This window comes from Agelaius phoeniceus, chromosome Z (genome assembly GCF_051311805.1).
Source record: "Agelaius phoeniceus isolate bAgePho1 chromosome Z, bAgePho1.hap1, whole genome shotgun sequence".
Lineage (NCBI taxonomy): Eukaryota > Metazoa > Chordata > Aves > Passeriformes > Icteridae > Agelaius > Agelaius phoeniceus.
In genome coordinates this window covers 26,170,988-26,187,764 of record NC_135303.1, presented here as the reverse complement: position 1 = coordinate 26,187,764, position 16,777 = coordinate 26,170,988, and the positions used below count along the sequence as shown (strand labels likewise).

The 16,777-nt window shown below is 38.6% G+C and overlaps 1 protein-coding gene across 2 annotated transcripts in view; it reads left to right on the top strand.

Annotated features, from left to right (window-relative positions):
• MAMDC2 (MAM domain containing 2) overlaps positions 1-16,777 on the top strand; it is a 60,739-nt gene that overhangs the window by 27,450 nt on the left and 16,512 nt on the right. For both annotated transcript variants that reach the window (XM_054652517.2, XM_077171789.1), the window contains exons 3-9: positions 1,312-1,577; positions 2,307-2,391; positions 3,403-3,540; positions 5,844-6,100; positions 8,746-8,839; positions 11,451-11,597; positions 12,482-12,747. In XM_054652517.2, coding sequence (XP_054508492.2) covers positions 1,312-1,577; positions 2,307-2,391; positions 3,403-3,540; positions 5,844-6,100; positions 8,746-8,839; positions 11,451-11,597; positions 12,482-12,747 — 1,253 coding nt within the window. The remainder of the gene's footprint in view (positions 1-1,311; positions 1,578-2,306; positions 2,392-3,402; positions 3,541-5,843; positions 6,101-8,745; positions 8,840-11,450; positions 11,598-12,481; positions 12,748-16,777) is intronic.

Sequence of the window (16,777 nt, the reverse complement as noted above, 5' to 3'; positions counted from 1 at the left end):
TTCGGAGAGAATACTTTTAAAAAGGCAACAAGGGAGCTTCTGAGAAGCAACCCCAGCGTGTCTTGTTAGAGTGGGAGGGTTCAGGCAGGATTTGGGAGGGGATTTTGTGCCTCAAAGACAAGCAATGTATTTAACATCAGTGTAGCTACTGACATTTCTGAGTTATCCAAGTATTTACATATGCATGGAAATTGACAAGCTCTGTGGTCAAATGAGATGAGATTAAAGAACAAGTATATTCCCTGGAAAGTGATGTGCTGCTGGATAAAGGCCTAATTGGACACAGGCCCTGACAGCACTTTTAACTCATACTTGCAGCTTGGGTGATGAGAATTAGTATCAGAAATGTGATCTGTCTAATGTACATTGACAATAGGTTAGAAGGATCCTTTTCCTGATAATCTGTGGGACAGTGTTTCATGGGACATGGGTGTCCTAGTTTGTCTTACTGTTTTGTGGTGTTTTGGGTTTTTAAAATTTATTTTTAAGTTTTCATTTTTTGTATCACTTGTTTCTCGCATTGCATTTCAGGTTTCTGTGACTCTTGTAGTCCATTTTACTCTTGGTTTTGATGTCTTTTGATATCTTCACTATAATTTATTTGCTGTTGCCTCATTTTTCTACACATTGTTTCTTTTCCACTTTTTTTTGCCTCCTCATGCACTTTCAGCTTGTCATTGCACCCTTTATTTTTATATGGAAGGCTGTTTTAGACCTTGCCCCAGAGAATAATTTTAAAATAATCTTGGACTGCTGGTATGTTTAAATGTTGTTTTATATTCTGTGATTTTTTTGAATCAGCAGACTTGAACACATCAGTTTTACTTAGAAGTGTCTTTCTAGTTTTGTTATTTGAAACCAGAAGTGCTTTGGGAGTTTTTAGGTGCAATGTCTCATATGTGTTGATTTTAAGCCTACAGGAAAATAAAAAGTTTTGGTCTATAAAACAACTAAATGTTCCTGCAAAATATTTCTCTGTGTGCAAATTGTCTTGTCAATCAAATTGTCTATCTACAGCTATCAGTTCCAAAGGGTACTACTTAATAATCTGCTTTGCACAGATAAAATATCTTGTCTCAAAATTTCCAATAATTTAAAAATTGTTTTTAAAAAAATATGGGAGACACATGAAGTCACATTTGTGAGAGTACAGCAGGATATCAAAAGGTTAAGTAACTTATCAGAGGAGTGGTAGTTTCAGCCTCCTGACGTAGTCCCAGAACTACCATTCTTTCCTAAGTAAGTACTTTCTCCAAGGATGCAAAAGCAAAGCCTCTGACATTTATTATTCTGGTGTGTGTCTGTTCCCAGGACATTACATTTCTGTGGATACGTCTTACGAGGGTGAGAAAGCAGTGCTGTCCAGCCCTGACCTGTACTCCGAGGAATGGAGCTGTGTCAGACTGATCTATCAGATAGCAACAACTTCAGATGCCTCACCTGATCCTGCCAGGCTCAACCTGTACCTGAGGCAGGAAGGAGAAAGTTTTGATCGTTTGCTGTGGTCAGCCAAGGAGCCATCAGACAGCTGGCTCATAGCTAGCTTAGATTTAACCAACAGCACAAAGAAGTATAAGGTAAGGCCAGTTAAAGAAGATGCCACAGGCTTTCTGGTGCAGCCCAGTGCATATGCTGGGCTGCACAAACTTCTTTTTTTAATATATGCAGACTTTGAGCCCTATTCTTGGCTTTCACGTCTAAGGCTGGCAGCACAAGTCAGCTGAGCCCTCTGTCCCTAGCACCCCTGAGCAGAACTGGCACGAGGCAGTGCTCTGACCAGCAGCTGTGTGGAGCAGCTCATGGGGACACACGGCCAGCTGAGGCCTTCCATGAGGATGCTTCATCTCCTGGTATCCCTGAGGAGCTGCTGGTGCCACATGGCAGATACAGGAACCCCTAGGTCCTGCGTCTGCAGCTGTGCTCACTTATTCCTGCCCTCTGTGTCTTTCTGGAAGGAGCCACATGCTGACAGAAGAGTATTTCTACCCAGAAACCATCATGTTGCATCACTCACAATAAGGTCTTGCATAACCACAGCTGAGGAATATGGAATTCCATACTCTTAAATGAAGTGTGGGAATTTTTTGCCTTGTCTCATTGTCCTTCAGCGTGTCTTCTGTGGTTAAAGAAGAACACTGGCTCCATCTTTAATGCATTCTGCCAAGCTCTCTCAGCAAAAGCACACCTGACTGTAAGAGGATGATGGTTCCCCAAGAAACATTTAATTTGTTCTCTTGTTTATCCTGTTTAAATATTCAAGGTACTAATGAAATTCTAAAATTGACAGTTTGGTTTATATTGTGCAGCTGGTACTGGAAGGTGAAATGGGACAAGATAAATCCACCAGTATAGCAGTTTTTGAAATCAAAATAACTTCTGGATATTGTATTGGTAAGTATTCTTCTCTCAACCCTCATATTCTCTGCATGGAAGAGAATGCCTTGTTGGCAGTTTTAAAACTGGATGGAAGATCTGTCTTTAAAAAAAAGACAATGGCTTTTTTCTAATTGAAAAGTACACTGCCATATTCAATACAGATAATTTTTAAGCTAAGAGTGCACAAACTAGTACGTGGGGTTTTTTCACCTACCTCTGCAGTATACACACACACACACATGCACGCACACACACACACACACATATATATGTATGTGTATTATATACAACAATATAATTCCAAATCTATTTATTGTTCAAGCAGGAACAACTGTTATATTTTAAAAAGTTTGCACTGCTTCAAATATTAGACATAACAGCTGCATGACTGTTTCTGCTCTCTGCCTGCTCATGGCTTCCTTACAAGTATCATCTTGAGGCTACAGACAAAAAACTGTGCTGATATATATTTACACTTACTACCATTTCCTTATGATATTTGCTAAAAACTGCTAATGAAGTTCAAAAATTCCAGTGTCTAGGAGGCTAGGAGATCTTTACATTTCTCGAGAGCTCTGGTGGAGTCCAACCAAGTTGTCACAATTCTTTGGCTCTGTGAAAGAGACAAAGCAGTTGCATTACTGTTATAAAATACTTACCCTACTTTTCTTCTGGCCATCCCTGATTTACAAGTGAAAGTTCTGCTTTGACTATTTACTACAAGGAGGTGGTGTATTTAAATCTGCTTTGTTTGGTTCTAAATTACAGTAGTCCTATCCTGGCAAATGGTGAAAATACAGATTGTTCCAAAGAGGATGGAAATGAAAATTTTATCAAAAAATGATCAAAAAATTTGGATAGGTTTGCTTCTATTTATTATGAACTCTTAAATGCTGTGTCCAGTTTTATAAATATAGGCATTATCTGCTCTGCCGTATGTGAAGTGAGGCCAGTGCTTAGCAATTTGCTGTTCCTATTTCTGTAATGAAAATGTGTGCACTCAGCTGGTGGTGTCTGCAATTGCAGAATGTGACTTTGAAGAAAATCATCTTTGTGGCTATGTGAACCGCTGGAATCCTAACGTCAACTGGTTTGTTGGTGGAGGGAACATTCGGAATTCTCAGTCTATCCTGCCCAAAGACCACACACTTAACAGTGCACTGGGTAAGCAACAAATGTAGACCAGAAATATAGTGGGAAAATCTGAGTGTATGATTCAAGTATGACTCTCATACTGGAAGTTATTATTATGCGAGTTGTTCCCATTGTGGGGTTGGGGTGGGGATGGTAAGAGTGATTTATGGGAAAAAAAGGGGATTAGAAAGAGGTTGGGGGATTTTGCAGAAGTTCAGACAAAATTGCTTGTAAGCTTTATAAAAAGGTTGTTACACTCTTTGCTAGGATTCAAAAGTACTCAGAGTAGAATTTTGGATGTGACAGCTGGAAAATTCAACTTTCTGTGTATTCTAAATGTATGGGCCACAGTAAATTTTAGATTCTTGTACTGCTGCTCTGTACATCTGGCAGGGATTTTTTTTCCAATGGCTGTTGAGAAAATCGAGTAGGAAAACTAAGGTATAAAAAAACATGCTTGGAGAATCTTGGGTGAAACTGTACAGTTTAGAAGTCTTGTTTCTTTCAGTCAAATGTGGTGCTGTTAGAACAACCCCTCAGAGACATAATGCTGGGAAAAATTATTGGAATTTTTGCACTTGTCTGGTATGAAATGCTTATCTTTTAACACCTTGCTCGGGGAAGAGATTTTTACACAGCTGTGAAGAAGGCTGTGGGATAACTTCACCCTTGCACAAAGTACCACAGCAGGTGATGGTCAGGATGTGGGGCTGGTGCTGCACACCATGTGTGGGGCTGCCTGATGCTTGTGGCAGTGCAAGGAGTCACATCTCATGAAAAGCAGGGTTGATCCTCTTTCCTTAACTCATGCCGCTGTGCCTTTTTATTTACTTCACAATTGTGTGAGTTGAGTACAGAGTGCACTCTCCATCTCTTTGTCACCCCCTGGCACTAAAATGCCTGTAAAATTCTGATGGAAGTTTAAACTCACCACACCTTCAACAGCAGACAGTGGATCAGCCTATTGAATAAGTGCTATGACAGGAAACGCTCCCAGCTGGGAGGGATGTGTTTTCCCAGCTGGGAGGGATGTGTTTTCTTGTAGCCACAGCATTTCTATTTCACACCAAGGCCTCACTGCTGAGCAAGCCCTCTCTTTACTGAGAAGACTTCAAGAAGCCTAAAGTCACAGAAGAGCCTTCTTTTTGCAAGAATTGAGCTGCGAAGTTGCACCATCCAGGGAGATTGTAGGTAAACGATGAGATGTGCTAAAACTGCAGAACAAAAGTGAAGCTGAGAACCTTGCAGACAAGTATTGCTGAAGTCACCACTCCCTGGCAGTGGGCGATCTGGAGGAGACCCACAGCCAGGCAGTCCTTTCCCCTCCTTCCACCTGAGTGAAGCAAGAAGTGACATCTGAAGGTCTGAGAGTGCTCTGTGCCAATTGATGTAGTGGTGCTACTCAAACTGAACAGCACAGTTTGCAGTGCTCGTGCTGAAGTACTCCTCCAGTCTGACACTTCTGTCTTCTCCAGGCTTTCTACTTGTGAAGAGCCATTTTTTGTTCATCAAATACTGTTTGATGCTGTGCTTCTGGGAGTGCAGAAGAAGAAAAACTACAATACACAGCATGTTTGTGAATATGGATGTGTCCTGTTTAAATTGAGATAGCACTCCCAAAATCAAAATATTAGAAGCTGTACCCTTAGAAAATCCTACAGGTCATTGGCTCATATTCATGATGGGAAGATACTCTCCTCAAATGTAATGCATTTTTCTGTTCATGAACATCTCCCAAAAATCTTCTTTAAGGATTTTACATAAAAACTCCAGTCCATGCAGTAAAAATAAGACATTTTTTATAAATCAAATCCTAGATACACTAAGCAGATATGTAAGGACTAAAAGCTATTTGACAATAATCTGATATATTAAATGAACTGCTTTGTAAAAGATGAGAAAACACATGGCTTACAATCTTGTTCATTTACTTGAATTGCTTCAGTCAAAGTTGCACTTAAGAGAGACTAAATACTACACCAAGGGAGATAACACGGTTGTTGCACATTTTTCCATTTATGAATAGCTTCCAAAATTTAGAGTTTATTATGTTTCAAATATAGATAAATATATTATTTCTAATAATAATAAAGACTTAAGAAAAGAAAGAGCTGGGACTGACTATTTTGCCAAGTGGTATCTTAGCCAAACAATTTTGGGCTGTACATAGGAGGAAAAGAGAGGAAAAAAAAAAACTTTTAGAAGAACTAAAATTTTCTAGGAAGCCACCATTGTTGCTCATAGATATATATGTCTAGTCCTTGTTCATCTGCTGATACTTCTTGTGGTGTTCTTTAAAGAGTGTCTTATGCCAAATGTTTCTCTCCTTCTAGGTCACTACATGTACGTGGACTCTGTGTATGTGAAACATTTTCAGGAAGTGGCCCAGCTAATCTCACCAAGGACCACAGCCCCAATATCTGGCTGCTTATCTTTTTATTATCAGCTTAAGCAGGAAAGCAGCATTGTTTTTACTGTTTACCTGAGAGACATGAGTGGCTTTTATGAAGAGATCTGGAAAACAGACAGTGCACTGAATGCAGACTGGGCATTGGCAGAAGTCAACTTCAATGCGCCATATCCCATGGAGGTAAAGCAATCCTTCTTGCTCAGTCCAGCTGCGACTTCCAGATTGCCTCAGACATGAGTGCCAACTCAGGCCAAGCCAGGAACATAGCAGGCACCATGCAGTATCTGAAAAGATAGCTGTAAAGATGTTGGTGATCTGTGATATCCTTTACCCTTTGCATAAAGATCAAGGAGGGATCACTTTCCACACTCATGCTTGATTTTGAAGACAGGGGGTTAGTGCTTGATCAGAGTATCTTGGGAGGTTGTAGAATCTCACTGATGGGAAGTTTTTTAGTTGGTGAATAATATCAAGGTTCTCTCCATTCCCTGTTTCTATGACTCTCTGATTCATTTTTGAGGATGCTGAATATCGTAAAATAATGCATAAGAAAAATTTTAAAAAATATTTGAGGTCTATTCTCCGCCTTACTTAGATCCTGCAGTTCATGAGAGAAAGTCCAAACTTGGGTCCTTTGTACAGTAGTCCTTAAATGTGAAAGACAGCTCTTTATGGTTATTACAATGACTGTCAAGAGTATCAGAAAAAAATTGAATATTTTATTCCCTAGTGTTTTCTAAAAAGTACCCCAAACTTAGAAGACTGAAATAAACAGTGTATGTATATTATATACAAACACATATACTTACATATATGTGTATTTTACACATATATTTGTAATTTTTATATATATACAAACATATACTCTCTCTATACATACATACTTCTAATACATGGATTACAGATAAATTCTACTCACTTTAATTCTACCCAAGTTATTTGCTAATTCACCATAACCCTGTAGACTTCCAGAAATTACTAGGGGTAAAGCTAATTTTCATGAGATATTATGTAGGCCTTTTGCACTCTATAAAGTCAGTGATAATCCATTCAAATCATCAGACTTCACAGGAAAGGAAGGCAGCTCTCAGAAGGCTTCATAATACAAAATGGTAAGTGAATTACTGATTCACTTAATATAAACTAAAGTCATGTTTAAAAAGGGGAAAATCAGTCCTAGCACTATCGATGGAAATTAATTAATGATCACTTAGAGCTTGGCAATACTGTTGTTGAGTTTGTGAAAATATCCTCTCATTTCCTGGTGGCATTCAAAAATCCATCCAGAATGTTGGAAACTACCCATAAGGGAATAAATAGCAAAACACAGGATGTTGTACTACTGGGTAAATGCACAGCGAAACCTTATGTTCAGCAGGGTATGCAACTTCAGCTTTCTCAGTTAAAAAAAAAGAGATTTAAGAAGATTAAAACAAGATTAAAAAATATTGTCCAAGAGGGACATGCAGATAATGAAAAGTACGGAGAAGTTACATCAATGAAATAACAGTTTTCAGCCCTTAAAAAAAAGATGGAAGTAAAATATGTTAGATGTTCTTAAGAGTCATGAAGGACACAGAAAAGATTAACTGTTCCCTGTTTCTCTTAGTAAATTCTTAGTAAATTCTTAGTTACCATGTAACAGTTTTAAAATAAAGTGAACAGAGGGTCTTTTCATATGTGATTCAACCACTTCCACAACATACCATAGATACCCTTATTAAGATCAGTTAAAAAACTGATTAGAAAAATTAATGGGAAAGGAAGAATCCATCAGGAATATAATGTAAGGGAAGAAGAACTGAAAGCCTGTAATTGTCTTCAGAGCACCTGTAGGTGCTCTCTGCTGGAAAAAAGGCACTGAGCTAGACAGGCCTTTAATCTGCTCAAGAAATTTCTATGTAATTTAACACAGAGATAATTTTATAGAGATAATATTAAACCTTAACACATAAATTCTTTGGTTGCTTCGAGAGGGTGTTCTTCTTTGTTTCATCTAGCTAAAGGAGATTGCTCAGGATTCTTTCACTAGCTCTCCTAGTCTGCAAAACATCACAGGCATTGCTTTCACTGAAATGAATCTCACTCTGAAAGCTTTTGTCCTTATTTCCTGGCTTTGTCCCTGGGGCTGGCTCTCAAAGTTTTCCTGTATCTCAGACCTTTGATACTTAAGAGAAATTTTAAGACACATCCTCAAGAGTTATAGATGGTCCTCCACTTACTTGAGGAAATTATTTCCTCTGGGAATGACTAAATACAATACATTGTTTGATCTTTGTGGTAAACAAAACACAGCAATAGCTTTTCTGGCTCTTAAATAAATTCTATATAGAAAAGCTTCCCTGACAGCTAATGCCAAGTCATGGGTTTCAATATCTGAGGATATTTACAGAAAACTATAAAATTTAATCTATTAATAGCAGAGTAATGAACACAGAGGGTTTTTAGCTCTTGATCCAGACAGATTCTAGATAAAACCGGAGGTTTAGTCAGTACAGACTGATGATTGTGAATAGTGGTTTTGTATAATACAGTGGCAGAAGCCTTACTGCATCTTTAAAAGTGGTGCTTCATAAAGCAGAAGAGCTATATTCCTTTTGGTGTTTCCTTGACCTGGAGTGAGCAACGATCTATTGCTAAGGTCAGGCTCTGATTTATATCCCTAATAAGTGATCTAATTTAATTAGTCCCAACACTTTCAGCACTATATGAGATGTGCTGGAGTCTGTCTGGGACATTCAGTCAGAATTCTGTATTTCAAAGATGTGTACCAAAATTATTGCTGAGTATATGGCAGACGAATAACAACTTACTATAATTTCTAGGTAATATTTGAAGTGGCTTTCAATAGCGCCAAGGGAGGTTATGTTGCCCTCGATGACATTTCTTTCTCTCCGGTTTACTGCAGCAATCAGACAGGTATGATGAGCTCTTGCTGCTATTTATCTCCCTTGTTTCCTCCCTCTGCCTTGCTCCTCAGAACTGTGTGTCAGTATTTGCAGTTTTGGTGCTACCTTCTCAGCTGACCAGCACCACTGGGCTCCTCTTCCTTCAGAAGACATAACAGCAGATAACACCTGTGCCATTCATTTTTTTGGAAACAAATCCTTAATGCTTCCTTTCCAAAGACCTTGCCCCAGGGTTCTGCAGCTGGAGTGCTGGACTGAGTGCTGTATTTGCATCACTACTGGTTTTAAGAAATTACCACTTGCAGGCTTGTCACAGAAAGAGAGGGCGGATTTTCCCAGGTGTGATGGTATGAGGAAGAAGATGCCCTGGGCTTTTCATTAATGCCAGTGTAGGCATTCTTCATGCCACATGCCCTGAGGTGTTCTACAGAGCCAAAACATGAGCTTTGTCTCCCTGTCTTCACTCCTCCAGGAGGTATTACTCATCTCAGGCAGGGCGTGTCTGTCGAGTATTTGTTAGGTTTTCACAGCAACAGACACCACCTGAATCCCTGTGACCTCTGATGTAGAGGCACCTGGAACAAAGGAGATTGGCATTTGAGCATGCAGCCTCTTAAGTAGCTGGTTGTTGGCATTTTACTCTGGCACTAAACGCTAGTCAAAAGTAGATGCCATCTTTTCCTTTGGTCAGAAGTTTGAATTTTTTGGCAAATTCTTTAAAGTGATCAATGAAAAAAGGGCTGTTGTTTCCCCTTTTTATCTCAGAGTATCTGCTAACTCTGCCTCCACCTCTGAAGTATCACTGCTGAAGGAGGTAGATTCCAGATACATTAATCATTAATAATCCACATCTCCTGGCTGGGTAAATCCATTGTTTCATTATCTCCTCAATAACTTTTTGGTATTTGCTTTATTTTGCAACGAAAATCCTAAGTTATGCTTGCAATTTTCACAGGGTTGGAGCTGCTTATCTGTTTTTTCCATTTTAATTTTCAGACAACTTATATCTGTTGAGAAATGGGATAAATTTTATAGCATTTTCTGCCTCAATGGTTGAAGTTCAGATCTAATCTGAATGGATCAGAATCTGTTCTGAATATGATAGGTTCATCTAGAACTCGGCCTACTAACTTTGATTTTGAAGGTTGGTTTTGTGGTTGTTTTGGGATTTTTGTTTGAGAAATGAAAGTAAATTATTTGCTTTATACTCTTTTACATACAACATATACAACATATACTGTTTGATCCTTCAGACTTATCAATTATTGTCATCTTCAATTCTTCTGAGTAGAAATGTTAAAAAGCAAGAGCTCTCCATTCTCCTTGTATTTGGCCATAGCAGTATATATAACAGCACTAAGTTTTTTCTTTATTTTTTTCTGGAAGTTTTGTTCAACAAAAGTCTTGATGTTAGGAAATGGAGGAAAAGGTACCAGAGTACTAAACTTGCTCAGCAAAGGCTGAGTCAGAATACGGGTTTAATGCCACATGTTAGTGCTCCAGCTGCCTTTTCTTTAACTAGGAAAGCAGAGGTGGGAGGCCATGGCTGCAGGAAGAGTTAAGACACATAGGAGGGCTTAGATTTGGCCTATCTGAGACTGAAAAGACCTCAGGCATCACTCCAAAGCCACAATTTTTGTTCTCCTAAAGCTGATAGCCTGCGTACCTGCCACTGGTGCAAAAGCTCTCTTCGTCTCCATGAAGAAAGGTCATATGTGCTACTGTAGAGTGATGTACACAATGTCCTGTGTCTGGGCTCCTGGCAAAGCCAAAATTTGCAGGATAGCTTTGTGTTGTGCCTCTCCTTCCCCAAGCACCTTCTATAAGCACCTTCACCTCACTTATGGTGAGGCCTTTGAAGAAGTAGAAATGTTTTACTTACTAGCATGGCCCATAGAGCACTTTTTCAGACTGAGAGGCAAGTTCTGACCGAGAGAAGAAGAGAATTCCATACTGCAGGTCTAGAGAGAGCCATCTGCAGGGCTGGGCGGGTCTTAGCTTTGCTTTTAATCAACTTTACTATAAATGGTTCAGCTTTCTTCTCTGCAGTATTAGCATGGTGTGAGGCAAGCTCCAGAGCAAAGTTGCCAGGAGGTGGTACAGGAACTAAAAACTGTTTTGCTTATCTACTTCCAGCATGCACATGCACACACGTTACACATAACTATAAAAAGGATTTTTAATAAATGCTCTTTAAAAAAATACCAAGTGTTGATGTTCAGTGTACACACAGGCATATGGACACACTCATTTTGTCCTAATAGTCTTTTGAATGAAGGAGCAGATAAAAACAAATGGTCTGAATATCTTTGTGAATTGCCTATCCTGGAGGAAGAATCTGGTCTTAGTATCTGGAGCTCATTTGTGTTTTAGGGGGGCTGTGAAGCAGGGTTTCTCCTGGCTCCAGCAAAAAGTATAAGAAGATAAGACCAACTTGCAATAGAAGTTTGATAGTTTGATTTCATCATGGCTGTCCGCTATATGTGTAAAATCTTTGCATGTGCTTATCTTCGGTAAAGAAAAGCAAGATGAAGCAAAGTATGCTTTGGCATCCTTCTGCATCAAACCTATGTTTATCACACTGTACTCATCCTAACAGAACATATGCATCTTTCTTTTAGGAGCTCCTTTCAATCCTGCCAATGCAGGCTGCAATTTTGAGGAAGATCTGTGTAATTTCTACCAAGATCACAAAGATGGCCCAGGATGGAGCAGAGTGAAAGTGAAGCGCAATGTGTATAGAGCAGGAGATCACACTACTGGATTCGGTGAATCAAAACTGCTTTCTCCTAGAAGAGTCAAACTATATATAAGTATTGTATAAAAGGTTAAGGTTAACCTATTGTATCGTTGTTCACTCTCTTAGGTAATACCACTGCCACAATGATTAGCTTGCCTCAGTGCAACTCTCTGCCATTAAAGATCAGTGCTCACAGCTTGGTCCTGTCTGGAGCTCTGGCTGTGCTCCCCCATGTCTAGAGGACGAAGGTCACCTATAGAATAGGCAGGACCACAAATCAGAGTATCTTCACTGTACTGCTCTGTAGTTGCTGGAGGGAGGAATCCAAAAAAATGTGGAAGTAAATGTAATAATAGGTTAATGCATTTTTTTTAGAGAGCAAAAGTGGTCATTTAGCTCTTCTAGGCTTAGAATAGTTGGCTTTTTTAAGGGAGAACATAAATATTATGTAGTGAAACCACATGATGAAAAGACTGTTAATAAATTCTGAAATTCAGACATCTCTTTGAGTAGAGTATTTATGGTTATTAATCATATGCACTAAGGTCTCAGTTCTTTATACATGGTACAGGGAATAATAGGCCTTGTACCACACCCTCCTTTTTTTTTTTGTCTCACAGTGGTAACCCTGAAAAGGCCAGTTTTCCAGTGAGGCCAGCAACCCAGGGAATTTTTCGGTATAGATTTGATAAGTGCTTATTTCTGGTAACTTAGCCATGTGCTAGTTTAGCTAGAAGCAGACAGGATGCTTTAGGAAAAAAATGGTTATTTCCTGTCAGAGTGTGATAATCTATTTCTTGCCAGTTGGAACTGTTTTTATAACCCCAGTCTGATGGAATAACAGAAGCTGCTTTAATAGCAAATTAGATGTACTAATACCATATTAAATACAATAATTATGCTTTCTTGCAGGCTATTATTTGTTGGCAAACACAAAGTTTACATCACAGCCTGGATACATTGGACGTCTGTATGGCCCGACCCTGCCAGGAAACTTGCAGTTTTGTCTGCGTTTTTATTATGCCTTATATGGGTTTTTCAAGATGAGTGGCACTCTTGCAGTTTATATCTTTGAGGAGAATCATGTTGTTCAAGAGAAAATCTGGTCTGTCTTGGACTCTCCAAAGGGAGTCTGGACTCAAGCTGAAATCTCCTTCAAAAAGCCTATGCCTTGCAAGGTAAGACTCTTCAAATTTCCCGAATTCTGAGAGGAGATTTTCCTTGCCTTCTCAGAGTTCTTTGTTATAGGATTAATCCTAAGTGAGCTATACCTGCAAAGTGAATTAGCTGGAGATTTCACCAGAGGAGCTCTAACAAAAGCCATTTGAGTCTTAGTTTCTCAGCATGCTCCACATCCTCTCATTTTTGTTTGCTTGTTTCCTATGTGAGTCCTATCATCATTGCACTCAATTGCAGATTTTAATTAATCTAAAAAGTACTGGTAAGTTCTGGTCAAAATGGGGAGCTGATCCTCCTTCCCTAAACTCAACTGCTGGGTTACAGTATGAAACTAGAAGTCAGTGTAAATGAGAGCAATGGACTTGAAGAATTAGCAGTGTCTCTTGGAGAGGTCATTACATCATCTCAGCACATCAATAACACATTGATACTTGACATCACCTCCTGAGTTAGTCCTTAAGCCATTGTAATTCCTTATCTCCACTCTTTTTTCAAAGACTGACTTTTGCACAGATTTTTATAAGTGCTACTTCTGTATTTATCCTGATTTCTCTAACAGATTTTCACTATCAGTGAGTCATCTACAGAGAACCAGATGGATCACTACATGTTAACCAGAGTGTGACAATATGTTGAACATTTGAATGAAAACTTGTCTTGCAACTCTCAGTATTCCTAAATTAAAGACAAACATAAATATTTTCTCCACTAAAAATTAGTTTTTGAAATAACAGCAGTTACTGACCATAAAAGGTCAAAAACCAGCTGCCTAACTCTGTTGACAGGCAAATTTACATTTAAAATTTCAGTCCTAGTTGTTGGGTAGTGTTTTATGTCAGACACCTGGTATCTTAAAGTTTCAATGGGTTTTTTATGTACTTTATCCATAAAACATAACAGAATTTGTAATTCCCTTTCAAGTATTAGAGAATAAAAAAAGAATTTTATTTGTGCCCAGCAAGTGCATACTAGAAAAGTTTCTCATAGTATCATCCCAAGAAACTTGTAGAGAAGTTAAAATCATAAGCTTATAATTTACTTTTGTCATCTCCTGTTTAGGTATTTCTTTATTACTTCTGGAAGGGTTTAGTGGCATAATCAACTGCATGAGTACTGATGACATCTGAGCATGACTGTTAGAACTGGTTGACAGTCTTGGAGGTTGCAGGTTTTTAGCATCAGACATATACATGAAAAATCTTTTCCAGCATGAATTTGTGAAGAACAATTTTTGTTTTCCTAGAAGTCAGGATATGTAAAACAGTTGTGAGGAAGCTTGCCTCACTGCTTCTGAGTCTGAAGATGTGTAGGAGGGGGAGAAAAACTATGCTCTGCAGAATGGTTTATTGACCTCTATCAATTCTTAAAAACCTTCTCTGGATGCTTCAGGTCTTGTGAAAGTCTTCCTTCCCATGGAAACAAGTTGCAAAATGTTTCTGTTGAGGAGGCATTCCTCAAATATCAGAAAATATTAGGAGATTTTTTGGGCTTTACATAAGTCAGCATGTGTTTAGCAAACCATAATTCAGGCACCCCTTAGCTAAATAACTATGTATTTGACAGGGGGTTCAGTTCATAAGGTTTTCCTTAGATAAATAGAACAAAATGGGTTAAGTTCTGAAACATGTTAAATGGAAAAGTACATCAAGGTATGTTTACAGATGGGAAGGTAGCATAAAAAATACAAATATTGCCAAAGTTTAAGCATGTCTGCTTAAGGCAGAGGGTGAAAACCTGGTGTAGTTACAGGCTGTCTGCTCATAATATTTAGAAGTAGGCTCAAATGCAGTTGCACAGGGAATTTGATTCTGGCTTTTCCTTGCAATCTCATGTCCAGCTCTTCAGGCTTAATACTTTTAAAAGTCTTTTCATGCTTTATTTTGTTTGTTTCTTCTTTTCCAAGGCAACAGAAGGAAACAAAGTATTACTGTGTGGTACTGTGTAAACACTCAGGTTAGTTATCTGTGAAGATGTGTCTGCCTAGTAGTGAAATAGCTGGCAAAAACCACATTACACATTTCAGTGTAGGGCAGCTGTGGAGGTGCACCAGAGCATGTTTTGGCTGGTAGAAAGGAGTGGTAGGAACCAGCAAGTAAGGGATTACACTTCTGGCTCTGGAGGGAGACAGTGCTGAGAGACATGACAGAAGCTTGACCTCTCTTGTCCTGTCTCCTGCAATCTGTCCTGATGTCTCTTGCATCCTCACTGAGGCATCTTTATTTTATCCAACCTGTCCCATAGGCAATGAACCACCCCTCTGCCCCCCACCCCAGTCCTCATCTTACTCTCAGCTCTGGACAATCCAAGTTTTTTTTTTTCCTGTAATATTATTCATGTTCCATTCTATTTGCCCGGCTTGTCCCATTTCTTACAAATTTTAGTTTCTCAAAAACTAATGACTTGACAGAAAAGATAGCCCTGGCATAAAGATCAGACTCTTGACACTTTTCTGCTTCTACTCCAAAGCCTTGGAGTGCTCAAGCTTTTCACAGATTTTTTTTGTTTAATAGGGGCAAAATAAGCCCTTTTTCCTAGCCTTGTTCTTGGAAATGATGGAACTGTTTTGGATTAAATCTTCCAAAACAAGGCTGTACCAAGGACCTAGCATGGAAAATCTGCGCTGAGATCATTGTGTCTTGGCAATGTTATAGACAAGTGAAAAACAATCTTTCAGTGGAGAGAGGTGGTCTCAAAATAAGATAGGGCTGCCACCTTTCCTCTAATACAGACGTAGTGACTGATGAGCCTATTTTATTTTTTCCTGAGATGTATCATATGTAGACTTGGGTGATAAGAAGTTGTACAGTAGTTTGGCTGAGCATCTTCTTGGTTACCAGGAGCCACTTTTGGATCGGGTCAGCCCATGTGGAAACAGTAAACAGTCTCCTGGCACTTCCTTAACAGCTGGTCAGGTCAACGATAATGTGTCCTGAAGGTCAAAATTATTTTTTCAGCCAGAAAACAATTGCTGTAAAATAACCAATAACTCAAATCCTTCATCTTTTTTCTTCTACAAATACTACTCCCAAAGCTTTGAAAAATATATAAAATCCATCTAATACATTTTAGTTTTGATAGCATATTTGTTTGCATCAGGACAATAAAAAGATGCAGATTTTCAGTTCTTGGTTTCTGTAATGGTTTTTGCAAGTTCTTTTTGAATTAGCTAACTGCAGTCTGGCACAAGTTGATGGTTTGAGTTCTGTGAGCAGGAAATATGAAGCTGGCCAGCTGGCTTTAATATGACATTTCGAAAATAAAATGTTTTAAAGGCTAGGCAGGTATGATCCAGCTAAGCAAGTCATAAATGTCTATATCTACATATATATATGTGTGTTTGTGTGCATATATATTTATATTTATATATATGTGTGTGTGTGTGCACATACTGTAAATGCACATGCTGATAATGCTAGTGAAAAGGCAGGGAATTTAAAATCCTGATTTCCTAATTTGTACTTTCAGCACTGTCTCATAATATTGATTTATACTGTACCCAGGGAATCAGTGTGAGAAGAAAGAAATAAAAAAAAAAATTCTAATGTTTTTTGACATCACTTAAATCCTTCATGGTTTATTGTATAAGCCTCTTTAAGGGCCGCATGAAAACCTAAATCTGAATTATATAGATTATTTTCAGTTGATAGAATGTACTGAAATTGATCTTTCATGCCAATACATGTCAGGAAAATGTAGGAGCTAACTGGAAGAAAATTTGACATATCATTTGCATCCTTGAGAAGCTCACATGAACTGTGAAGCAAGAATCTACATGTTAATATTGTGTGTATGTGTGTGCGCGCGCACATATGTGCATGTGTATGTGGGTAAACACCAGCATGGAAAAATATTTTTCTTATGCAACTTCACAACGAATTCCAAATACCTAGATTAAAATGAAGGTCTGAGTTCAGTTGGGTCTGCTTTTATCAATTCTGCTCATTTTTGCTAGATTTGGGTTACCATTCTGAAGCTCAGGTTTTTGAAAGCAAACATCGTGTGGTTTTTATCCATCATGTAAGCTTTTGC